This window comes from Pyxicephalus adspersus, chromosome 9, assembly GCF_032062135.1.
Source record: "Pyxicephalus adspersus chromosome 9, UCB_Pads_2.0, whole genome shotgun sequence".
Taxonomy (NCBI): domain Eukaryota; kingdom Metazoa; phylum Chordata; class Amphibia; order Anura; family Pyxicephalidae; genus Pyxicephalus; species Pyxicephalus adspersus.
In genome coordinates, this window is record NC_092866.1 from 60005142 (window position 1) to 60032671 (window position 27530).

General features: G+C 39.7%; 1 protein-coding gene across 3 annotated transcripts; it reads left to right on the plus strand.

Moving 5' to 3' along the window:
• Positions 1 to 1537: 1537 nt before the first annotated feature.
• Positions 1538 to 27530, plus strand: LOC140338123 (tumor necrosis factor receptor superfamily member 1A-like). Of its 3 annotated transcripts, none has more exons than XM_072422185.1 (11): positions 1538 to 1688; positions 10027 to 10156; positions 11087 to 11221; positions 13367 to 13472; positions 14595 to 14710; positions 16761 to 16841; positions 18483 to 18526; positions 18625 to 18720; positions 21526 to 21687; positions 22848 to 22884; positions 24485 to 27530. In XM_072422185.1, the coding sequence occupies exons 1-11, from the start codon at positions 1647 to 1649 to the stop codon at positions 24766 to 24768; spliced, it is 1233 nt and encodes a 410-aa protein (XP_072278286.1). In that variant the 5' UTR covers positions 1538 to 1646; the 3' UTR covers positions 24769 to 27530. The 3 variants fall into 3 exon arrangements, with proteins under 3 accessions (XP_072278286.1, XP_072278287.1, XP_072278288.1); XM_072422186.1 differs by having other exon boundaries at positions 18486 to 18526; XM_072422187.1 differs by lacking the exon at positions 1538 to 1688 and adding an exon at positions 8680 to 8794.

The window sequence follows — 27530 nt, forward strand, 5'->3', positions numbered from 1 at the left end:
GTAGCTTTACTTTCACTAGATAACAATAAAAGAAAACAAATGCAGCCACCGCACCTCAAGATTGATTAGCTTCATTATATTACATTTTTATTTGGGTCGTGACTTTAAGATCATCAAATGATCGCACACAGTACATATGCACACTTCTTTTACCTGGAAACATTGTTTGCATGCTTTCCATGAGTAACATACAATTATATTTCTTCACATTATCCATTTCAAAGTATATTAATAGCGCCAACATATTACGCAGCGCTGTACATTAAATGGTGGTTACAAATGACAGATGAATATAGACAGTGATAGAAGAGTAGGAGAGGAGTAGGAGAGGACCCTGCCCCAAAGAGCTTACAATCTAGGAGGTGGGGAAGTATCATTCAATAAGAGGGAGATATGTAGTGGTAGGAAGTAGTGAGGGTTTAAGAGACAGAAGAAAACGAGTAGGTGAATTTGAAAAGATGAGTTTTTCAAGGAGCAGAAAGTAAGAGCAAGCTGACCAGGACAAGGAAGACCATTCCAGAGAGTGGGGGCAGCTCTTGAAAAGTCTTGGAGCTGTGCTTGTGAGGAGGTTATGAGTGAGGAAGTCATTAGTAGGTCATTGGAGGAGAGAAGAGAGCGGCTGGGTGGAGTATTTTTCAATCAGGGCAGAAAGGTAAGTGGGACAAAAGCTGTGGAGGGATTTGAAGGCAAAGCACAGGAGCTTGAATTTGATTCTAAGGTGCAATGAAAGCCAATGAAGAGAACTACAAAGACAGGCAAAAGAAGAGGAGCGTCGGGCAGGCTGTGTATGGGGTAAGTAGATGGGTAAGTAGGTGGGAAGGCTGAATGAGGCTGGCTGCAGCATTCATAATAGAATGTAGAGGCGAGAGTAGGGTTAGTGGAATACCAGAGAGGAGGAAGTTACAGTAGTCCAGACGAGAGATGATAAGAGCATGTACAAGGAGTTTGGTGGTCCCTGGGGACAGGTAGGGGCGGATTTTGTAGATGTTGCGCAGGTAAAAGTGACAGGACCTGGAAATATTCTTAATATGAGGGGTAAATGAGGGGGCAGAATCAAAGGTGACGCCAAGACAACATGCCAGAGGGGAGGGAGGAATAACAGTGTTATAACAGTTAGGAATATGTCAGAGTTTTGGGAGAAATGGAATTCTATGGGGGGGGGGGGGATGATGAGTTTGTTTTTTTCCCGGTTGAGTTTTAGAAACCCGTCAGCCATCCATGATTAGATTGCTGACAAGCAGCATGAAACCCATTGCATTCTTAAATCTGCAGAAAATATTTACAACTATTATAATATTGCAAATGATGCCTTCACACTGGCAAGTGGCCCGTGAATTGGAAACATGGGCCCATGTTGCAATGATCCCATGGCTATGTTCTATATGCTACAGACAGGGGGCAGTACAAGATCTCAAAGCCCAAAGAAGTTTCTGGGAAAGTAAAGTATTTGTTGCTTTATTATAATGAAGTCATGTTACAGGAAGTATACTTACACTCACATGTCAGGGAGAGCCGTCATACCATTTGTTTTCCTGGCCTGCCCATTGGGGGGAGGGGTAAAATCTTATTGCATTTTTCTTTCACTTATTCATTTCAGAGGCGGCTCGCCATTTCAAGGGAATGTTGAAAAGAGAAGGATTATCATAATGCTGCTCTGCAAGCTGAGCCTTCTAGGATTGTTAGCAATGGTAAGTGACCCCCCAAATTAATTCCAATATGTCTGACTTATGCATCCGATGAGGTTATTATTAATATTAGCCAGTGTTCTTTTATAGCACCAACATATTACGCAGCGCTGTACAAAGTCCATAGTCATGTGACTAGGTGTCCCTCAAACGCACTCACAATCTAATGGCCCTACCATGGTCATTTGTCATTATCACAGTCTAAGGTCAATTGGGGAGGAAGCCAATAAACCTAACTGCATGTTTTTGGAATGTGGGAGGATACCCACGCAAACACAGGGAGAACATGCAAACTCCATGCAGATAGTGTTCTGGCCGAGATTTGAACCTGGGACCCAGCACTGCAAAGAGTGCAAACCTAATTTGGAATTCACCTGATGTTGCTCAAAATCAATCACAGTGCTGTTGATCAGACTTATATTACACATTTCATGCAGTAATGGCCATGGGACTGCTTGGGGACACCAAACTCTATAGACATTTGGAGTCCTGGAAGTTAAACAAAGTTTAGTAAACCCATATATCCCATTTGGACAAATTTTTACATTTCCAGTATATTGTTGTCATTGTTAAATGCAACAAAGTGATACATTGTTTTTTTGTTTTGTTTTTTTGGGTTTTTTTTTTGGGGGGGGGAATCTAGGTTTTCTTTTGCAATATTGATTTTAAAAAAAATAGACAAAAACACAAGCTGTACAAAAACAAACAAACAAAAAACATCATCAACAAGGAAAACAAATACCTATACACTGTTAGAAAACTATAGGTTGTAAAATGATGTTTTTTGTATAAAAATAAATTGCAATAAAATGTTTTTTGTTTTTTTAATTTTACAACTTTTGGAATGTAACACTGAACACAAAATGAAACAAAGAAATTAATTCTAAAAAATAAATAGAAAGAAATAATAATAGCTGAGGGATGATTAGGGCTTAGCGTAGAATACAATTAATAAGTGCAAATTTTACATTTTTGGACCTATTTATCAAACAGGGAATCTGACTTTTTCTAATGGGAGTCAATTACTGTCATTCAAACACATGGACCTGGAAGATTCCCAGTGAGAATGTCAGATCCGCTATTTATTTTTTTATAAATAAAGCCCACAGTGTACATTTTATATATATATATATATATATATATATATATATATATATATATATATATTTATTATTTATTATGGGGATTTATTGGGTATGAAGTTGCTGTATGTTTACGGTTTCACTTAGTATTGGTTGGCATTGTCCTGCATTAATGGCTTTGCGAGCACATGCTTCCATTAGGCAATCAGTGCTGCAGCGTGCTCGGGAAGTTATTATCTCGCGTGGTTTAATAAAGCTCTTCAAGACTGGAGAAGGTTGACTATCATGGGAGCACCTGGGTGATCCAGCAAATCTGAAACAGATCTGGTCCAGGATTGAAAACATTCGCTAACTTTTAACAAATGATTTTTAAGTAATCCATTCCAGGTTTGCTGGATCATCCAGGTTCTCCCATGATAGTCCTGGAGAGCTTTATTAAATCAGGCCCATTGGGTCACTTCCCATTTGATGTTCTGTGTTCACTGGGTGACCTGCTGGAGACCCGAATCGGAACCATTTGGGCAGCCATCCAGCTCTATAGCACCTTGCTAGCACGGGATATTTTAACCCTTGCTGCAGCAAACAATAATGTAAAATATACAATATTTTAAAATATGTACATCTCACTGGATTCCTGCCAGATCAGCAGGCTTTTTTCTGTTCTTGCTTGGGGAAATGTGCAATTTGGAAATGGGGAATCGTATTAAATAGGGATGTTCAGGGGGTTGGGTTGCAATATAATTGTTTTTGCAGTAATCCAGAAGCAAAGAGCAATTGGACAAAGCTAGTGAACGTCAAACTCCCAAAATTCAGTTCACCGGTGTGTTTGCAAACTTTCCAAATAGGTTTATGACTTGATGTATGAACTCCATTGAAGTCAATGGGAGGTGAACATCACTATTTGTTCTTGTTTTAAATTTACATTTGCTATGATATTGCTACACAAATGGCATAGGAAGCTGGGCACCGCCATGGGGGTATGCTAAATCATTTTATTTGTCTTCAAGGCAAACAATAAATATTGACAAATCCATTTATTACCAAGCATGATGGATGCTTTAAAGCCATAGAGCAATGTTCCTCAACCTTTTCTAGTGGTTACAATGCTGCCATGCACTTATAGTCATTTTGGGGTCCATGGCGTTGTTTGGAAGGAAGATGAAGAGGGAGTAAATCAGGCAGATACGAGTATTGTATTGACGTAGTGACACCATGATGCCAGAACACTAGGAGAGTGGGTGGAGTGGAGATTGGGTGGGTTGTGTCCCAGGACAATCCTCCATCCATACGGGGGGCATGGTTCCCTTCTCCTGACCCTGCTCGGGGGCGCATTGGCCAGAGCCGGGAACCACCAAAATTTTCTTGCGGTTGGCAACCTCCGGTTCAGTTTTATTTACTGGTATATATATACTAACCTGCCAATTTATTGGGTACACTTTGCTAGTACCAGGTTGGACCACCTTTTGACTTCAGAGCTGCCATAATTATTTATGGAATAGATTCAACAAGGTGGTGGAAACATACCCTCAAGGACTGGTCCATATGGACATTATTGCAATACGCAACTGCTGCAGGTTGGTCAGCGGCACATGATGCAAATCTCCCGTTCCACTTAATTCCGAAGATGCTCTATTGGATTGGGACCAGGTGACTGTGGAGAGCCATTTGAACCCAGTGACCTCATTGTCATGTTCAAGAACCAGTTTAAGTTAAGCTTTGTGACATGGGGCATTATTATTATTATTATGGCCAAAATAGTCATCAGAAGATGATTACATCACATCAGAAGATGAGATCAGTAAAGGGATTGACATGGTCAGCAATAATGCTAAGGTGGGCTGTTTGGTTGCTGATGTTCGGTTGGCACTATGGAGCTAAAAGTGTGCCAAGAAAAATGTCCCCCATACATTACACCACCACCAGCCTGAATGGTTGGCAAGATGGGTCCTTGCTTTTAAGTTGTTGACGCTAACGTGTGACCCTATCATCCGAATTTTGCAGCAGACATGGAGACTCACAAAACCATGCAACCTTTTGCAATTTACTTGTTCAGTTTCACAACCATCCCACTACCTGGTGTATACTTCACAGGAGGGTAAATCATCACACCTAAATGTCTATATGTTCAGTAATACCATAGATGTCATAGAAAAATACCAAAATAAAAGTCATAAACAGTTATAATTGTATTTAGTTAAAAAGGGAGCATTAACACAGGTGCTCAGCCTAATTCCTGGTATTCTTATTGTATTGAAGGAATTGAAAGCTTGCTGCTGGGAAGATGGCGATACAGCTAAAACAAGCTTTCCAGCTACAAGGGATAGGGACAAGGGAGAAAAGAGCTCCCCTGTTACCAGGGGTGTAGTAAAAAAGAGGAGGGGTCACGGTATTATCCATGGCGAGCACTCATGCGCATCATTGTTTTGTAAACGTGCCCGCCCTACTACACAACTGCCTATGGGTCATTCAAAGAGGGAGAAACTTCCCCCAGAGTGACATCATGATACCAGAACCCATCCACTCTCCCATCGCAGGTCTGAGCCTGCAATGGTAGAGTGGGACGGTTGTGTTTAGATAGACAACTGGCCCACCGCCCGGAGCCAACATAACCAAACGGGAGACATGGTCTGCGGCTCTGGCCGGTGTGCCGTCCCCCCCAGCGGGACGCCGTGGGGGGGGGTGGACCGGTTAGAGTCACGGACCACCAAAGAATTTTTTGCAAAATGAAAAAGTGGGCACGCTTCCTGAAAGAACAGGTGTTTCCACCCGTGCCCACCCCACTACACCCCTGCCTGTCACTGCCCACAGATCTGCCTGTTACCTTCTGCAAGTCCACAGCTTAATGCCTCAACTTCTTATTAAAGGAATTGAAAGCTTGCTGCCTTAAAGATGGTGACAAAACAAGCTTTACAGTTACAGGGACAATGACAGGGGAGATCTTTACTCCCCTGTCACTGCCCATATATCTGCCTGGTCTCTTCTACAGGTTCCACCTTCCCAATGCCATAGCTAACAATATATGGGCCCCTAAGTCTCATTTGGACCTGGGCCTTCCTCCTATCACAGCTCTGAAATCCCCCACCCCAAACTACAGACCCTTTCAGGTACAGCATAGTGACAAGTCCTCCTTCTTGACAAAATCCCTCAAAGCAGACCTGCCAACCCTGAGAGACCCCCTTAGTATATCTGTGTATGGAGACCCTCAGTAATGGACGGTGCTACCCAGGAGGAAAGGGTAAGAACCATATCCCAGCCCCTTGTCTATATAGAGGACCCTATCCTGCCATCTCTTAGTACCCTGCTATCGCACCATTCAATATTCATAGATCGCCCTGCAGGATCAGGGGCCCATTTGCCATTTCATCAACCATTGAGACCCTTTTTCTTACACCAGTGCACCTGCCTGGAATATGATATCATTGGTAATAAATGTTTAGATTCATGTTGGTTGATTGATGATGTAAGAAATGAAAACTAAAAAAAAGGCAACACAGACTACAGCTTGTGTATGTGAGTATAACTTGTCATTTCATCCTAATGGAAGAACAAATAGATGAATATTACACAAAGGAGTGTCATAAAAAAGAGTCACAATGAATGCCTGGTAGGTAGATAGTGTATGTAGATGTATGTGTACTATTCATGCAGGTGGCACTGAGTCACAGATATGGCATTTACGGCATCTGGGTGTAACCTTTTCTTATCGGGAAATGCAATGTAAGAAAAGTGATTGGGAGCCTCCAGGCTTTGTTACATCTGAAAGTTTCCATTTTTAAATTGAAGTATGATTGGATTTATTTGCAGAACTGCAATTACCAAGTTCGTGTTTTTGACAGGAAGATATTTGCAGTGGGATCATCAGGGCCCCCTTGCTTTTTTATTTTTTATTTTACTTTTTTGCATTAACCAATTTTTGTCCAAGATGGGGGAACCACAGCACCCTCAGATAAACCTTTCTTTGCTTTCTATAATAGGGTCATTAGTGGGAATAGGTTTTATAATAAAGTGTAGTGAACCCATCGGGTCCAGGACATTATTTGGATTTCATTTGTGACAGTGCAAAACTAAGTTCCTATTCTGTGAACGGTCGCTCAAAGGATTCAGCCTCGATCTCTTCAAGAACTTGTAAACTACTCTTCCTAAGATAAGCTTGTACGGGCTCGTGTTTCCGATTGGGTATGTGACATATTTGGATTTGGCAAGCCATACAGTTCTGTATAAAATTCCTGGAAATGGGCAGCCATTTCTTTTGCCAAATGAGTAGTATGGTCCTGCTTGTTTGCAAACTCATACAGTCCTGGCCAAAAATATTTGGCACCTTTGCATTTATATCAGAAAATGCACCACTTAGCCCAGAATATTGTTGAAATTACAACTCTTTTGTAATGTTTTTTTTTTTACCTTTGTGGACTATGAAAGAACACAAAATTGTTTTGGGTTGCATTGTTTTATAAAATCTGAAGACTACAAAGAATTCTGTGGCCCAGTGGGTCTCAGCTGGAGGTCATGGGTCTTATAGCAGGACAATGACCCAAAGCAAACTTCAAAAAGCACCCAGGAATGGTTTAGGACAAAGCACTGGAGAGTTCTGAAGGGGCCAGCAATGAGTCCAGATCTGAATCCCATAGAGAACCAGTGGGGAGATCTAAAAACAGCAACTGGGAGAAAGACGCCTTCAAATCTTAGAGACCTGGAGCAGCTGGCAAGGGAAGAGTTGTCCAAAATTCCAGTAGAGAAATGTAAAAGACCTATTGTTACATAAAGTGATTACCATCAGTTATTTCCTCCAAAGGATGGCTACCAATTATTTTTGACGTTTTGTGTGTATTTTCTTTTGCTTTTTTGTGTTCTTCTTGTGCCAACAAAAGATACAAAGATGACAATATCGAAACATTTGTAATTGCAGCAATTTTCTGGGAGAAGTGGAGCATTTTCTGACGTACATGACTGTATATGTAGGAGGCGGAGAATAAGGCTCAGACTAGAAATCTCCCAAACTTATTGCCTTCTTCATAGTAAAGTTTAGTCTTGAAAAACACTAATCGACGTGCGTTCTCCATAAGCAAAACTAGGAGTTCTGAGCGAGCCTTAGCAAGTTGTTCAGCCTCAGAAAATGTGTATACTGCTTCTAGATTAGTGATTTCCATCAGTAGCTCTTGGATTTTGCCATACGGTACATATATAGTCATCGGATGTATCCCTGGAGTATCATTCTCTCTGAAAAACATAGTGAGGCCATTTTCATTTTGACTCCATTACTTAAAGCGGAACTAAACTAAAAACAAAAAATAAAATTACACACCTTTAAATCCTGCATATCTCTATGGTGCTGGTCCTTCCCACAATCCCGTCCCGCGTCGTCTTGGAATTCCTCTTTCTCCCAGCACAGTGGAAGAGCCAGGTGCCGTCATTTTTTATTTTCTCTTGTGTCTTCTTCTTGCCATTTGGTGACGTAGCCGCTGTGCAAGGGAAAAAAACAGAGCAGATCTCACTTTGCATGCGTGAGATCGGCATCTTTTTCCCCTTGGTGGAAAAAATGCCCCTTCTGTGCAAGCCCAAGATCAGGCATGCGCATAGGGAGCAGCCAGAGCCACCAGTGCAGCCAGAGTGCTGGAAAAAGCAACAACAACATTTTTAGTTTAATTAGAAGGGTTGTCTACCATTCTATGAAAAGCAAAAATGTAAGAATGAGTTTAGGCCTGCAGAACTAAACTGATAAATAAATTACACTTTCCTTTAATTCCCCAGATCCCTCAATCATTCTGGAGCTTTCCTTGATCAGGTCCCGTGCCATCCTGGAATTCCCCTTTGTCCTGGCACAGAGGAAGCCCCGGGCATTGCCATCCTCAGTATTCTTCTTCCTACTTCTGGCTACATCATCCAATCTCGTACAGCAAAAGTGCAAGAAAGTAGGAGTAGCCCGCTGTAAAGGAGGAAAAAAAGCGCCGATCTCACTGCACATGCGTGTGATTGGAATCTCTTTCCCCTCAGTGTAGGAAAATGCCAGAGCCACCCTGTATGCGTGATGTAAGAAGAATATTTTTACTTTTTATAAAAAACTTTAAGTTTAGGTGCACTTTAATAAAGTTGCCAGAATCCATCTCTATGTTTTTCATGGAATCCTGTTAAAACAAATGAGATGGGTGCATGATCTGAGTGTACCCTGAACCCCTTATATCTGCTTTGTCTATATCAGGTTGATACAGAAAGTAATAATTGGTTCTGGAATATACAGTATATAGTAAGCAGCTAAGTAAAAGTAGAAATATCTGCCAATGGGCTGATTTAATAAAGCTCTCCAAGGTTAGAGAGGATACACTTTTATTAGTAAACCGGGCAATCCAGCAAACCTGGAATGGATTTCTTCAACTTTATTTTCTCTTTGCTAGCAAAAGTTTTGAATCCTGGACCTGATTCATTCCAAGTTTGCAGGATCACCCACTGATGAAAGTGTATCCTCTCCGGCCTTGGAGAGCTTTCATAAATCAGGGCCATTATGCGCCATGTGTCTATAAATTATAGGGATTAAAGCGTCAGTTTAATCTTGCATAATAATCGATAGGGAATCAAAGATCTGAAGGGAGTTCAATGGGATATTGAAATCACCTCCTAAAACAAGAAACCCCATCAGGGTATGCATATTCTTTTAGAGTAATAACCCTCTTGAAAAACTCGAATTGACCAGCATTATAAAAATAGATATTATTTTAGATTGTAAGCTCTTCTAGGCAGGGTCCTCGCCTCCTCCTGTGTCACTGTCTGTATCTGTCTGTCATTTGCAACCCCTATTTAATGTACAGCGCTGCATAATATGTTGCCGCTATATAAATCCTGTTTATTAATAATAACTAGCTAGGCTGACATCTGTCCTCTCCATCTTACATTGTAAAAATAAAAGATATAGTCCATCCAGATTAATAAACCATTTTTTTTTTATTGTGTTGCCCTATATGCCCCACTGGTGTTATTCAATAGGATTGCTGATTGGACTATTAGACTTTCTAAAAGAGAGAATTTTAAAAAGTTGCAAAGAAAAAGTGCTTGGTAACTGGAGGTTGGTCAAATTTAAGCTCTGTAGTGTCAGATGGTTGTGCTATCATGGACATTTTTTTTTACAGAAGACCAGATGCAGCTGCACTGCAAAAAAAGCCCAAAGTATTGCATGTATAAAAGAATTCCTTTTCACTGCCTGAATGTTATATTGAGATGGTTTTTCATTGCTCCTTGTCACATGATTTCCGTTCCTGTATCCTGTACAGGTGACAGCAGGAAACAGTGAGAACAGATTACTCATAGACTCCTCATCTAAGAATAGGACAGCACGGAGCCTACCCTGTCCACCTAATGAATATCTGCATGATGGACTGTGCTGCACCAATTGCCCTGCTGGTAAGACCTCACTCTTATATATCATTATATGGCCTCTCATTATTTCTCTCTCCATCTGTCTGGGTCAATTTCCCCCATTCTTTACCTCTTGCACTTTTTATAACTCAGGGTTTTATTCCCTGGCTTCAAAAAAAGAGAACATTATTACCTGTAATGTAGCGCTCTAAATAGAGAAACTGTTAGATCTAGCAAAGTTCACCTTTAGAGCATGGTGGCTCAGTGGTTAGCACTCTGGCCTTTGCAGCGCTAGGTCCCAGGTTCAAATCTTGGCCAGGACACTATCTGCATGGAGTTTGCAGGCTCTCCCTGTGGGTTTCCTCCCATATTCCAAAAACATGCAGTTATGTTATTTGGCTTCCCCCCAAAATTTTCCTTTAGACGTATTAAATACATATGACTATGGTAGGGACATTAGATTGTGAGCACACATTGAGCGACAGCTAGTCACATGATTATGGACTTTGTACAGCACTGCGTAATATGTTGGTGCTATATAATAACTGTGTAATAATTATGACATATGACTATGGTAGAGACTTTAGAGTGTGAGACCCTTTAAAGGACAGCTAGTGACATGACTATGGACTTTGTACACTGCTGCTGAATATGTTGACATTAAATAAATACTGTATAATATTAATTCAGTTGACTTTAATCCCCTCCTATTGTGTGATACTTCCCCCATAGATTGTAGGCTCTTCGGGGCAGGGTCCTCCCCTCCTCATGTGTCACTGTCTGTATTGGTCTGTCATTTACAACCCCTATTTGATGTACAGCGCTGTGTAGTATGTTGGCGCTATATAAATACTGTTTAATAATGATTACTTAGCTTTTTCATCACTATTCTCAATTATTCTCAGTGGCATTCCGCAGAACTCCATGAACAGTATGGTAATAGGAATCCTTTAACCCTTATGTGCTCTGTCCCAGGAACTCATGTCTCCGAACACTGCACTGTGAACCACCGACCTGGACATTGTGCACCTTGTGCTACAGGACAGGATTTCACTGCCGAACCCAATGGACTGGAAGAATGCTTGAAGTGCCACCCTTGCAGATATAATGGTAAAATAAACCTTATTTTTCTAGCTTCCCTTTCCCTGGGCTCAATCACTTGATAATTGTCTGTATATATTTTATAATAATATATTATTATGACTTTTTTTAAAAACTCCTAAAGAGGACCTGACACTTTTTAAAAAGGCATTCTATCTTCAATACACTGCTATCAGGTCAGGAAAGATTCTCTTAGATAAAAGGTTGCAGTTATTAACGTCCATACAGCTAGATGGTGGGGATAAACTTTTATGATTGTTGCGAGGGGGATTCAGTATCAGTATAAGGGTCCCAATAAATAATATAGTACAGGTTGACAATTGAAAATCCGGCTATCGATAATCCGGTTCCTTCAGTTTCCCAGCAAAAATTTCGGATAACATTTTCGAAACAGGGACTGTAGTACACTGTTTGGCCACTGATGTTTTGATGGTGCTGTTCTGCAGAAACAGTTGTTAGGTCTTGCTTGCTACACTAAATACAGGTAGAGACGTCCCTGCTGCCTGCTCCCTGCAACTGTGTCAGATGTCCGCGGTTGGAAGACTGGTCTGTGTGTGGAGGTAAGTATAACCTTCAAAAATCCAGAATTTTCGAAAATCTGACACTCCTCAGGTCTGAAAGTTGCCAGATGTTTGAATGAAAACCTTTCATTGGAAGATCTGCGTACACTGCCTGAGCTCATTATTAAATCCCTTCTATAAGTACATGTAAAGGGTAAAGTTCTATATATTTAAAGCTCTAAGATCTATACTTGCCCCACCCCTGTTCTTCTTCTGCAAGCCCTAGGATGACATGCCCATCCTTCTGGGCACATTCCTGCGGAGGAGGCAAAAGCTTTCAAAAGGGATTTTTGCAAAGGATTGCAGAGTCTCCTTCCATCATTTTCTGATCTGCATTTCAGGGGAATTTGTTCAAAAGAATGGTGATACCACACCCAGATGCAGAAGAAAAAATGTATAATTCCAACTTACTTTGTTACAAAACATTTGCCTTAATATCGAATTACTGTATAAAATATCATTGAAATAAGAGAGGGGGGGTGGCCAGGGCAATTTTAGTATAGGGTGGGATTAGACCTGACTGTGCTGAGCCAATCAGATTGGAATACCTGTTATGGTTCACTCCTAATACCTCCAAGTGCGATTTATATTGGCATAGATGTGCATTGAAGTTTTGTTTAATGCTCTGCAATCACTTGACAATGATTTAGTCTGGGAGACACTAAAGAGGTTCAGTCTTGCAAAATAGTTATGAAATTAAGTGTCTATTTATAAATTATTATAATCTTATCTCTTCAGGCTTATCCCTTCAGTTCCTATTAAAAATACAGGTAGTCTCTGGGTTAAGGACATTCGACATAAAGACGACTCCTAGATATAAACGGGGCTTCCCTGCTTGCTTGCGTGCAGGATGGAGGCTTGATGGGGGGGGAGGGGCGGCTAAAATGACTTGCAGAAAAAAATCTTTTGCTAAACACAGTTGAGGTTGTGGGTGATCTTGGGGGGGTGAGCTCTTTCTGCACCCTCTTGCAACTTTTTGATGACCAAGATAAACGTTACAGCTGTTTCTTTTTGCATATCAAAGCACAGCTTGCTCCAGAAGTTAATAAATGTCTAGGCTCCATGCAGTTATTTTTTTTTTGCTTTGTTTGTGATTACCTCACAGTAAGGATTTTATATAGTAACTGACACCATGCTGTGCATGCACAGAAAAGTGAAAATAAATATTATGTTGAGACAATTGCATTTATTAAAATAATGTACCTGTTCCGACTTACAAACAAATTCAAATTAAGAACAAACCTACAGTCCCTATCTTGTATGTAACCCAGGGACTACCTGTAATGACTCAGTCTGCCATCTAGTGGTCAATCTTAAAATTACACAGCTGTCACAATATTAAATGTTACCTGTGTAAGCGAAAATTATGCACAAACCCAGAGCGAATTGACAGGCGAATAATTTTTAAATAGAGCCCTAGGTGTGAAGAAGACTATTGCTCCAAAATGCAATAAAAATGAAAAGCACTGAAATAATTGCAGCCTCTTCTATTTTTCTACCCTTTCCCTTTGTAGAATGTTTGCTTGCTTAGGAATTATTTCTAAAAAAAAAGATTCTGTGTGCTTATTGACTGTTTGTTTGTTTATATTCTTAGATCAAGTGCAGATAGCAGAATGTATAGGATCGAGAGATTATCAGTGTCAATGCAAACCCAACACCTTCTGCACCAATTCCTGCCTCTACTGCAAGGACTGCAGCAGGTAACCTTCATTGTACAAACAGAATATTATTATTAATATTATTATTATTAATAATAATAAACAGGATTTATATAGCTCCAAAATATTATGCATAGCTGTACAACAAATAGGGGTTGGTCATGGACAGGCTGATGGCTCATTGAGATATGTCTAACCTCACCAGGGCCCAGGCTACTGTTAAGGGGAATCCAAAAGTAGAAATCAATAGCAATTCTATTGCCCTCCTAGGAAAACCCCACCTAATCCTTGCATGGGGAATTAACACAGAATCATTTACCTAAAGTGGACGTATTATCTAGTAATAAGTAGGAATGAATATTACTAAGAGTTTTTATATTCCAGAAATAAAAATAGGTTTCGATGAGATTCTGCCATTTGGTAAAGCCATTGGAGTCAACATGTGGGAACTTGAAATTGCCTGAATTTTTGACTTACCTGCCCTCTTCCACCCCACTGTTCACCATACATGAGAATTAAAAATTGGAAACACTTTTATTCATTGAATTTTAGTTTATAATCTAGCCTATTTTAGATACAGTGATATCATAATTGGAGCCTGATGTGAAAGATCGAAGCAAAGGCCATTGTGCCAAATGGTCCATTGGTCATCAAATGGATCTTACCATTGCCCTTACACAAATAGCAAGCATATAAACTACACAAAAGACATTTCTATATAATCAATAAAATCATATTTTGAAGCTAATTTTGCTTAAATTAAATGTATGGTATAATTTAGGGGTTTATATTTGGTGATATTTTGTGCTAATACTTCTGCTTATTCATGGTGATAACTCCATTATATCCCAGAACCCTTCACTCTCACAGGTCTTGTACTGTACTCATCAGAAGCTGATTTATACTGGCTGATCATTTGCCCAGAGCTTCCTTGAAAAAATGGCATTAGACCATTGCCATTGCAGAAGGTCATGTGACCTTGGCCAAATATTAATACATTCATGATATATAATGCCCTTTGCTAGATCATGTTTTTAGTTGTCACTCTGGTATGGCAATGGCAGCTCAGATCATCAGTCCAATGATTTTCTTTGCATTGCATATATGATATCAATATAATTGGGTTGTGCATCATATGATCAGTGTGTCCCCATCTTATTACAGATGTCCCGAAGGGCAGCAAGTGAAACATGAATGTACACCAACCTTAGACACCGTGTGTGAAGATATCAGCACTGTGCCCCCCACCACAGCCAAGACAACGGATGCAGAAAACCAGGGTAAGACCTAAGTTTTACTAATTTACTATCAGCATCTACAAAAGAAACAATCGGCTCCATTTTTCTTTTTTAATTTTATAGCTGTTATATTTTAATGGTATGGTCCTTACTTTTCTCTTGGGATAGCCTTGGTAGAAGAGAACCTAATGCCTAACTCCACACAATACAGGTAGACCCCGGGTTACATACCAGATAGGGACTGTAGGTTTGTTCTTAAGTTGAATTTGTATGTAAGTCGGAACAGGTACATTATTTTAATAAATGCAATTAGATGTTTGTCCCAACATAAATATTAGGCAGTGAGGTGTCATTTACTGTATAAAAAACTTACTGTGAGCTGATCACAAACAAACTTTATAGAGCCTAGACCAGGGGTGGGCAAACTTTTTCACTCAGGGGCCACAATCTGTTCTAAAATTTGGCAGAGAGCCAATGGGGGAGTGGGCGGGGTTATGCCATCATGACGACACTGATCGTGACGTCATGAAGGCATAACCCCGCCAATCTCCCATCGCAGACCTGAGCCTGCGATGAAAGAATGGGCGGGTTGTTCCTCCCACTTCCCCGATTTGTACAGGAAACATGGTCCACAGACTGCAGATCTCCTTCATATATAGCCCGGGGGCCGTAGTTTGCCCATGCCAGGTCTAGACATTCATTAACTTTTTACTTTCATATGCAAAAAGTAAAAGCTGCAGAGTTTTTCTTGGTCATTAAAGAGTTATAAGAGCTTGCAGAAGAGCTCAGTCCTTAAGATAACTCACAACCTCAGCTGTGTTAGCAAAAAATTTCTTCTGCAAGTCATGCAAACTGCCCCCCTCCAAGCCTCTGTCCTGCACACAGCGAGTAGGGAAACTCTGTTCGTATCTAGGAGTCGTCCTTATGTCAGATGTCCTTAACTCGGGGACTACCTGTATTAGCTTGCACATGCAAGGCTGCCATCACATAGTCCATCTCTGCAGGGCAGCCTACCCTGGTGTCTTTGCTAAGAACTGAGGAAGACTTTGGGTAAGACTTTGGTACCCCCTAGTTCCACAGAAATAGAACAGGCACACCTTTACTATAATTATTATGAACATGTCTCATTCTTGCTACAAGCAAATCAATGTCCTGCCAGTGATTAAACCATTGGATTTGGGTAAAATGCATCAGACAAGAAGCCTGAATTGATAGGTTGTTGCTTTGCTTGCAGCATTTGTTTTGTTGTAAAACTTCCACCTATGTTGTCTAAGGATAACTGATATAAGCTACATGTCTTTTTTGGGATGATACAAAACTAAAACTGCACCAAAACCCATAGATCAGCATTAGGTGCCTGCTATGTGGCTCATCTGTTCTTTGAGTCAGCTCCCTTTCTTTTTGTCTTGGCTTTCCTTTTGCTCCACTTGCAGCCCTGTTTGCATGCTGAAGAAAAGTGATCCCATTCTGATTAGCACTTCAGTAGGACATTCTTCCTGCCCCAGAGCATCCAGTGCTCCATTGCAGTTGGAAGGAAAACGAGTCACATGCTCAAGAATGCAAAGCGATTGGTCAGACTCAGCAGGGGCGTGTCAGTCTGCTGCAGAGAGATTGTTGGTCTTACAGAAAGAGAGTTGGCCCTTAGCTGTAGGCAAGTGCAGGTTGAAGAGGTAGTAAAGGGGCATTTCTTTTTAAACATTCTTTATGGTGAAGGGGCATTTTACACCGGAGCGACAGGCACGATATTGCCATTCTGGTGCATCACAAATCACGGGCGGGTTCTTCTTCCACAGGTTCAGATTAAAGGCGATCCCTATATTTAAACATATTTTACCCCATCAAACCTTATCCACATCTTAATTCCTGCAAACGTCTATGAGTTTTGTATTCTCTAGCATTATGCAGGAAAATGTTAATGCATCACTAAGAATTGCTACTAATATGAATGACTTTAGTGGCCAGATACCTCAATTTTGTTTTTTTGGGTTTTTTCTTTTTTTTTATACATTACTGTATATTTATTTATATATGTATCATGTAACCCTTAACAATCAATATTTTTTACATTTGGTTCTATATTTTTTGTTTACAGGGTTATTTATTGGATTACTTGTACTCTCCATCTGCATCGCCTTGGCTTGTTTCGCCTTTATATGGTGGAAGAAAAAAAAAGGTAAAATTATGGAAATTGAATCTTTGTGCACAGATAATAGAGAAAGTAGAACCATTGCCTAAGATTGATTTTCTCTCATTAGTAATTGGAAATAAAAGGTAACATATAAGTGGGTTATCATTTTCACTTGGGCTAGTTACATGACCAAATGCTGCATCTCCAGTCACATGATCTTGCCTTTTAATTAAGATCCCATGGCCAATGCTGTAGCATTTCCTAACTTTGAAAAACAATTCTATATTTCCACCTTTACACTAATTTGGCCTAATTTGTTAAAGTTCTCCATGACTGGAGAAGCTAGACTATGATGGGAGAACATGGGTGATCCAGCAAACCTGGAATGGATTTCTTAAAAATCATTTGTTTTAGTTGGCAAAGATTTTCACCAGATCCCTGTACTTAAAACAGGAACATAATTATTAGGAGAGGTGAATTGTTACAGCTGACATTGGTTTACTGCTGCCTTGGTATCCCCACAATGATCACTCTCTATCCTTTTTTGTACAGGCTTCAGAGAGACAGGAAGTAGCAACAAATTTCCCTATTAGAGTCATAGCTAGAGATTTAAAAAAAAGACTAAAGTTGGATTTTAAAGCCACCACAAAGCTTCTAAACTTGATGTACTGAATACCCAATTGCTGACCCAGTGGCCCCAACTGCTAGCCATTCTGTACCAGGATCCTATGGAATTCTAGGGTTCCCCCACTGGTTCCTGAGGGCCAGGGGTCCCTGTGACTAATTAGCTTCTCATAAATTGACTTCTCCTTGCATAATTCTGGAGCCAAATCCACTTGCCAGAGCTGCATGAATCCAAGGACCCATTTAGCTATCTGTAGAGATGGTCTTCTCATTCCAGGGATTCCCCAAAACCATCATTTTAGGGCTCCTCAGGGGCACAAAGGTTAAGAAAGACTGTCCTGGGCAATGATATGAGACACTAACCAATCAAAATGCTCGTATTTTAGAGGGTTGTGGTTTATAAGCTGAAAGTTGCCATTTTGAAGGTCCCTGGTAGATAGCAGAAAAAACCTGGAGCAAATTTATGGTGGACATTTTTAATGTGAATGCTAAAATAAACCAATGTGCTCAGTCTTGGTCTGTTTGTTTTTTTTATATTTGTTTAACAAGTGCTAAATGACTTATTGGTCCTGCCAGAAATCTTGTAAACTGATATCTTCCTACCTGTGCTACCTGTTATCCATTAGCATTGTTCTCTCTATGGACTGGGGAACCCTTCCTCTCTGTGTTATGGGGAAGAAGAGAAGGGTGAGATGACCTGTGATGTGATCTTAGGGTGACAACACTTCCATAGAGTACAGTAAGAGAGTGTTGTCAGGCTAGGGCAGAAGTATTCTAATGGCTGGAGCACCAAGTTACAACAATCAAAAAAAGCATTTAAAGGAAAAGTAATGCAGCCACCACATTTTAGGATTAGTAACTACAGAGGCTTTTTTGATGGGGTTAAGTTATAGAGTTAAGTTCGTTCTTAGTCTTTTTTTCTACATTTTGAGATTTGCAGTATAGCTTCTATATATCCCAGTGCTCATTTCTTCTTTTATAGGGCAGATCGGCTATATGAGCCATTATCATCCAGCATAATACAAATAAAAAGTGAAAGTTCTTAATTGTTTTTTTTCTTAGCAGATAAAAAGAAACAAACTGGAGATGGAAATACAATTTATAAGGTGAGAGTACTGAAATTAATGGGCAAATAAATTGCATATAATAGGAATATATCTGCATATAATTTACATAGATGTACATTTTAATTGTTTCCCTGCAGACGGCTTTAGTTGAAGACCCTCTGGAAATTGTGAGGATTGAACCTGTTATGTCCCAGCCAGCTCCGGATCAAGTGGAAAACGTTGGAGTGCAAGACGTAAGTTACCTATATAGGTTTGCAATCCATATAAGATTGGGTTCGTTTTTGAGAACCCGAGGGCCACTTTGATCACCATTAGTGGTGTTTGCATAAGTTTTTTCTGACTTAGATCGAGGCTTTCCAACCTTTAGATTGGAATTTAGATTTTGAGCAATCCAAGCTGGAATCCAACACTACTCTACCTGTCATTGGCAGCTGGATGATGACTTCTATCACAGTCCATAGGCCGCATTGACTGGGACCTGCTATACAAGCCTTGAGAGATAAGCTCTCCAATGTGCTGCTTGTCTTTTCTCCTTCCATTCTTTTTCTCCATCCAACAAGAATTCCCCATCATTATCTGTGACCCCAAACGGTGCTATGAAGCAGAACTGTGTAAATTGCAATCTACAAATCCTTTGGTGGCTAATGCAGCCCTCATCTATGTATTTTCTGTGTATTTACCTGTTTGCATTAACAAAGCCCCACAGTGTTAAATGCCTAAAATGACACAGGGACTTGGAGGAATAAGACCTTGTCCCTGCAACATTAGGATTTTGAATCCCAGCTCTATACTGCACAGAGTTTGTGCAGGTTTCCTTCCACATTCCAAAAAAAAAGTTTGATTGGCTTCCTTTCCACCTCCCCCACAAAAATGGACTTAGACTATATTAGGGACATTAGATTGTGAGCTCCTCTGTTGGAAAGCCACATGAGAATGTACTTTGTACTGCACTGTATAATATGTCGGCACTATGTAAACACAAAATAATAATAATGATACCTCCACTTTTCTGTCAGGTCTCCTAATTGGTTGTTAGTGATCCCTTTAGATTTTTTACATATTTCTGCGGGTAAGCTTTTGAGATTGGTGCACAGGCAATGACATCCAAGGACATGAAGCATTCCAACACATAAGTAACGCCGCTCACCTCTTCTCCAATTACAATGACGCACTTCCTTATTAGCTTTGCAGATCATATACTGAACATGAAAGTGGGATTTCCCAGCGGTTGCTCAGAAGTTGTAATAAAGTTGATAGCTCTGGATGGTTTGGGCTTTGAACCCATTTATGGCACTTTGAGAACAAATAGAAAAACTTATAATTTTCTGAAAGATTTGAAGGAATGTAAGATATCAACATACAGAGAGAGAGAATGAAAATAAAACAAGAGCTTGCAATGACTTTTTGACTTTTGTATACACTGAGTAAAACCGGAATCCTTCTCTTAAACTACGTACACACGTCCAACGGTTCTCGCCCGATTGTCGGCTAAGGCTGATATTGGGCGAGAATCTGGTGTGCGTATAGCGCCAGTCGTCCATCCTCTGAACAACCGTCCTGGCGGATCCTTGGACGATGGACAATGAACAATCCTAATGCAAGGGAAGGGAGAGAGTGCACAGCAGGGCGCCCCTTCGTAGCTCTCCCCTCTCCATAGAGCAGAACGTGCTGTATGCACAGCACTCGTTCATGCATCGTACAGTGCTAGTCGTTGGAAAGGATCGTGAAAGATCCTTTGCAACGACTATTATTGCCCATGTGTATACGACTTTAGGCTTTGATAAGATAATATTCATGTCATTACAATGGAGAGCTGGTACGGCAGACAGGCGATGAGAACAGAGGTTCCCGGGCAGTTTACCTTGGTTGGCACCTTGGCAGACGATCAGCTGCCTTAACCACTGAGGGTAGTTTCATAGTGGGGGTACATAACTCACTACCGACCCTTATCATTCTTTATGGGCAGCTTCAGGTGAAACACTCCATGTAGTGGTCCTGATTTATTAAAGCTCTCCAAGATGGAGAGAGAATACACTTTCATCAGTGAGACTGGGTGATCCAGAAAATGTATAATGGATCTGGTCCAGGATTTAAAACATTTGCATAGCAAACAGCAAATTACTTTGAAGACATCCATTCCAGGTTTGCTGGATCACTCAGTTTCACTGATGAAAGTGTATCCTCTACAGCCTTGGAGATCTTTAATAATCAGCCCTGTATCTCAACCACGAGCATAGCTTACCACCATGAGAAAGCAGTAACTGCACAACCACAACCTTACTACTATATGAACTTAGCCTTTGGCAAAAAAATGAGCACATTTTGTGCAATGCATTGGCATCAAATAAGGCAAAAGTATGGTGTTTTGTGCTTTTTTAATAAAGCAATGGGCTTTTAATTGACTTTGGAAACTTAGAGAAATTAATTTCAACTATCAGGATGTGCCAAAATATCAGCCCAATATGAGCCATTTTTTAACTAAGTTTTCTTCCAAAGAAGAAATCACAAACTATGAATGTATTGATTGAGGGTAGTGTACCATCTGATAGGAGTGAGTATATAGTAACCATTGCACGTACCCCAGTTATCATTCATGATGATAGACGTATAGTAAACATAGCAAGCCCCTTCATATGTTTTGTAATACAATTATAATGCAATGCAATACAAACACATAACAGTACAAAGTGATAGCAGAGCATGTAATTATAAGTGTGTGCAATGTTTTGGGGCCTCTGATTGCCAATCAGATTGGTTGGCAGAGTACAAAATTGTTTTTTATTGCTGTCCTTTTCCTTGTAAGGGAGATTTTTTCACTGTCCATATGTCAGGTATCAAACAGAATTGAAAAAGAGGAAAATACAGCAACACAGACAGCATTTTAAATGTGGCATAAAGGGAACAAAGAGATCAATAAAAACCTGATCAGAATCTGACCCTCTTCTGTACTATTCAAAAAAATAAAAAAAAGGTTTTGAATGAAGTTTGGTTTTACCCTTCCATATGACCCTTTATACCATAAGTTCTTTGTATTTCAGACATGTCCACCTCTAGGAGAGCAAGATAATGAGAAATTTTACAATGTTGGCACGATGGCACACTTACATGAAGATGCAGCATCGTGCCATTTATTGACCGTGTATCACTCTACAGAGAATTATGTGCCCAGTTCAGTGGTTTTCACTAATGGCTGTGACAAAGTAAGTTACTGTAGTTTCCTCTGTATGGAACAGGTGTCACTCCAGGTGTCATTGTTTTCATTGTATATTTATTTATGATGTATATTTATGAACTCATATCATTGATAAATTCTGCAGAGGGATACAGAGTGCAAGGGGTTGCAGAAGTCTCTGCCCAAGCAGAGCTACAGCTTAACAGTATGGCAACTTTTTAATGGACTTAATGAAACTCTATAATAAAACCTGAGCCTAGTTTTTTGAACCTTGCCTCTTTATCCTCTCTTCCATTACCCCCCCCCCCCCCCCTTCCTTGCACCTGTTTTACCAAATCCCTTTATTACATATATTCTCCTAAAAATCTTCCTAACAATCACATAACATCACATGCCCTTCTTCTTATTTATGCAGCAGTGGTAGACTTAAGCACTGCTGGTTACAGAATCCTCCTAGTAACCTAGGTTGGCATGATGACCCTTTGAAGATGTGTTCATGAGAGCCTGGGGTTGCAGGAAGTGAGTTGAATATTGCTAGCTGTCAATGAAGTAGGAAAAGGGGTGGCAGAGGTCCTAACTAAGACCAGGTCCCCTACATTAGAAGGACTGTAGAGACCCTCCTCATGGTCCTTCTTTGTCATCATGGCATCCTCTGTTGGATATGTTTGCAACAGTAAGTTGTGGGTCAACTGTTAAGGTGGGGAGGGTTGCTAATATTAATGCAAGATTCTGATGTCAGGGGGACACCATGGTGTAAAGGTGGTACTTCGATATGAACTTACAACTTAAAATTCACTACAATGCACAGCAAATGCCTAAAACACATTAAACATAAGTCCATTTTATTACACATCATTTCAGACTTTTTAGCCTCCCCCTTCCCACTTTTTTCCACCTGCTGCCCATCAGGCATCTTGCAGGAAGGGGCTAACCCTTTGCTGCAAATCAGTTATCATCTTGTGTGTAGCCCTACTTACCAGCCTGTACAGTATATCTTTTCCATTCTCCACTGCAAATCCCCCATGGAATACCAAAACTCCAGTTATGAAATTTTCACTGGAAAAAAAGCATTGAATAGGAAATGTAATGATGAGTAAATATGAAGTTGTACGTATCCATGTTTAAGTTAATTGTCTTCCAGTTATCTTTTCAATAGCTGAATAGATTTTTCTTCTTCTAAATTTATAGAAAGAATCAAAAAGTGACCAAACACTAACTAATGAGGGTAAGTAATATATATATACATTCCTAATTAAAGTTATAAAATGTTTTGTCATTACATTGCAATCAAGGCATCCATATTAAAATATAGACAGGTTCTCATTTAGCTTATAAAGTTTTACCAAACCCAATCAAGAAAATGTAAATTACTATTTCTTACCATAATATGTGGTCATCTCAATAACTTTTAGCAGCAATATTGGATTGTATATGGAGAATAACATATTTGAAAATATCTCCTAATCCCACTTTCATCTTGAAGGTGGTTAAGCTGGCTCTACATCCGGGCAGTTCAGCTTGGCCCTCTAGAACCACACACAGGCCAGCATTTGGTAAACTACATCTTCAAAATAAACTGCTATTGGTTAGAGAACTACTAAAAAGTGTGAATATTAGCCCTGGACACATGAGTTAGGCATTCCTGTTGTATCTTGTCCAATTTTATAGTATAAGTAATGAAGCCACCATCCTCGTCATGTTCCCAATATGGACTACATTACTTAATGATAGGCACAAAGAATGCTGATGAGGGCATATGCCCAATGGGCATACATGTAATGATTGTGATAGAGAAACATTTTTATGCATGGGGCACTAAGGAAAAAATTGAAAATTGAATACATTAAAAAGCAAAAGTTATTGAACATTCTATGGTAAAAACACTGTAGACACCTCACTGTTACACCCATTTGGGCTTGTTGGACATTCTATTCTAAAACCATGGGCATTAGTATGGAGTTTCCCCCTTTTCACGCTAATTTCATGCTAATGTCCTGTGAGCTGATATAATAAATATAGCAGGGCTTCCCTGAGTTCTAAAAATTATTTCAAGGATTTCACCATGTGGAGGAAAAGAAGTTTAAGCTCTGGATAAGGAAGGGCTTCTTCACTGTAAGGTCTGTTAAAATGTGGAATTGGTGCCCTCAGGAAGTAGTTTTAGCAAGCTCCATTAGACGCACAGAATATAACTGTATAAAAGAAAAGATAACAGAGACTGCTGATCCAGGGAACATCTAATTGCCTCAGAGAATAAGGAGGGAATTTTTGTTCCACTGTTTGTGCAAATTGTATCAGGTATTTTTATTTTTTTGCCTTTCTCTGGATCAACGATGTCTAAACGCTTTTTTTACTCTGGGATATGTTTATTTGCCTAGTGTTTAAACTTGATGAACTTATGTCTTTTTCCAACCCCAATAACTATGTAAAATAATAAAGGTTGAAAAAGGCTGGTCTAGTTACTAGTTAAAAATGTATAAACAGCTCTTTTGAATTACTTTTTGGTTCAGGCAATGTCAGGATTGGTTGGTTTGCTTTACCCTAGCCTTTGTTGACCCTTTAGCTTGCTAAAATACTTTTGTAAGTCTTAAGGAACCTCTGCTATATCCATAGCTCACAGTACATTAATTGGTGTGATAGTCAGTGGAAAGAATGTCACCCTTACAGATAGACAACGAGCCCCTGGGATTGCAGGAACCCTGGTTGAGAAACACTGATCTAACCTTTCTGGAACAGATCCACCCCAGTCCATTCCAAGTTTTTGCTCAACTTGTTAGCTTAATTCCTGTGCATTAATTCCTTACATCTGTGATTGTATTGTCTTCTAGAATGGCTCGAATGTTACAACTGCCTTGTGGAACATATATCACCAAACAGGTGGAAAGAGATGATGAGGAATTTGGGACTTTCTGAAGTACAAATGGAACACATCCAGCTGGATCACAATGGCTTACGGGAAATTAACTATCAAATGTTTCATTTATGGAGAAACCAGAATAGTCAGGGTGCCTCCATGAACAAGGTGCTTCATGTCCTTGATAAGATGAACCTCCACGGCTGTAAAGAAAATGTTGCTAATGCTTTAGCGTTTAAAGGAATCCTTGTAGCATAAAGACAAGGTGGTGGGTTGCTGGACTGTTGGAGAAGCTGGTGACTTTTATACCAAGATGCTTCTACTCTTTTTCCTTGTATAATGTCCTCTGTTCAGGGTGCCTTATTTTCAAAGAAGGACCCATAGATCTTATAAAAAGGGAAATGTTTATTTACAGCTTAGGATATTATATACATATCATTTACAAGAAAAAGAGCAGAAGGGTACATAGGAAAGGGGGAAGAAAGAGGTCTAGCTCTATACCTAGCACATGGCCAATCTCACTCACACAACCATACAAGCCAGAGTTTTCTCTCCTTGAACCACTCCCATGTGCTAGTCCAGAGAAAATCCCATTGTTGATTCTTCCTTGGTGAAGTTTTTTGCTTTGCTTTTTTTACTTTGCTCAAAAGGTCACACAGTTTGTCCTTGTCCCAAGCTTGAGGTTGTTATCACAGACCCGTGCCCCTCCAGGAGGACTAAAGCTATAGTAAACTGGTTGGGGCCCAAACTACCACCAGGTGGTCCAACTGGCCAATGTGTTAATGATCCCCAGGTATCCACCTATGGAAGATCAGTCATTGTCTCTGCTCAGCAATTCTTTTATGGTTGTTTTAGGATCTGCATCGGTCTCCACAGATAATGAGGTTTATAGTTTTGCTTCCAAAGAAGCAGAGATATCCTTATATACAACCATATTCATATCAATTTTAGTCACTTCTAACATTCTTTTTTGTGTATATAGTGTAAATATTTTCTGTATATTGCTTTTGTCCTTCAGCACTTTACTTAGCGCACTTTAATGTTCAAAAGCTTCTTTTCTTTTTTGTATATTTTCTATATACATTCAAGTTGCTTGTGTCCATCAGCACTTTACTTTACTGCACTTTCATGTTCTTCTGCCTTGATACTCCACATATATTATTTTGTATCAGTGTTGACAGTGTCCATTGGGTCCAGTTTGATTAAAAGCTGGTTATTCACTTAAGATTAAAGCCCAATATTGTACTGTTACCTATCTATGGCAAACCTTTTGTAAGAGTGGAAAAAATACGCTGAAAGGAGAGCTTTCACCTATAGGTAATCCAAGTGATGTTGTGTTGTCAACAAACAAAGGGGTTTGTTGGCAGATAGAGATTCAATGTATTTACTGATTATTCTGATTCAGTCAACATTATAATAATTCATTAACTTGGCCTGTAAGTGGCATTAGACATTGAGCAACTAAATATAGGTTCAAAATGTAGTACTTAACACTTGTCCTGATACATTAATATACATATAGGTAACAAATTAGAAAGCTAAATTAGCACATTGATACCAATTCACAACGTCTATTAAAGAAGGGTTTCAGCTGTCATTTATTGGGTGACCCGACGCGTTTTGACAGTTAGGCTTTCTCAGGGGCTTGCAATTGTTGCAATAATAATATTATTATTGGCTTGCAATAATATTTGTACAACACTGTATAGAATAAAAATCCCCTTATGTCTTGGAAACAAAGTAATTCAAGCACTCTCATACATCGTAAATTTTGGATGTGTTAAATGTTGAGTGAAAGTGCAGTGTATAACAATGAGTAGAGGAGGTATTATAGCGGAGAGGGAACATTTTTTTACAAGATTCGTATAGACCCAATCATGTGCAGGAAAAGGGTGTATGAAGTTCCTTAAATAATTAAAAGGGGGGGGGGGGCAAAATATAAATAACCTGTGGATAGGTAGCAAGTAGGATTACTGCTACCTATCCACAGGTTATTATTTTTTTACCCCAGGGGCTCCAAACTCCACCCACATCTGAAGGCTCAGGGGTTGGAGAAGACACTGGAACCTTTCATTTTGGACCTCCAGTCTAGGAGAACTTTGATACATCAGGCACATTGTATCAAAAACATATTTTATGTGAAGTGTTCCCAACCTTGTAAGGATACCAACAATGATGTGTTGTTGTACTAGGACGCTTGGTGTGACTCTGCATATCATAACCCATTGGTCCTTAACTTATATTTCAAGGTTTTGTTAACACATCAATGGTCCTTGGTATTTAAGAAAGCTGCTCAGTAATCTCTTACTTAAAAAAGGTTGAGAACATTACTATGAATTCTGTATATTTATAAACTTTAAACCTGACTTTGTACAGAGATAGATATATATAGATAGAGAGTTATTCTGCCTTACTTTGTCAAGCGAAATAAGTTATTAGGTTTTTTTTATGTAGAAGTAGAATATATTTTAACTTATAGCTGGGTATTATAACTTGAGTTCTTGTAAACAGAGGACAGTCAGATGCACAAGTACAGGCTAGCCAACCTCAGAAATTTAGAGGGGAGGAGAGATGAACCTTCGGACTATTAATATTATTACACAGTATTTATATAGCGCCAACATATTATGCCGCACTGTACAAAGTCCATAGTCATGTCACTAGCTGTCCCTCAAAGGAGCTAACAATCTAATGTCCCTACCATAGTCATATGTCATTATTACAGTCTAAGGACATGTTTTGGGGGGAAGCCATTTAACCTAACTGCATGATTTTGGATTGTGGGAGGAAGCCCACACAAACACAGGGAGAACCTGCAAACTCCATGCAGATAGTGTCCAGGCCGAGATTCAAACCTGGGACTCAGTACTGTGAATGCCAGAGAACTAACCACTGAGCCACTGTGACTGGGAAGGAACTCCTAAAGATTTTTAAGTAGGTTGAGATCAGTATAGGATGGGTTTTAAAGCCTTATTCCAATTTTTGTTTTATTATTAATAAACAATTTTGAAAACAAAAAA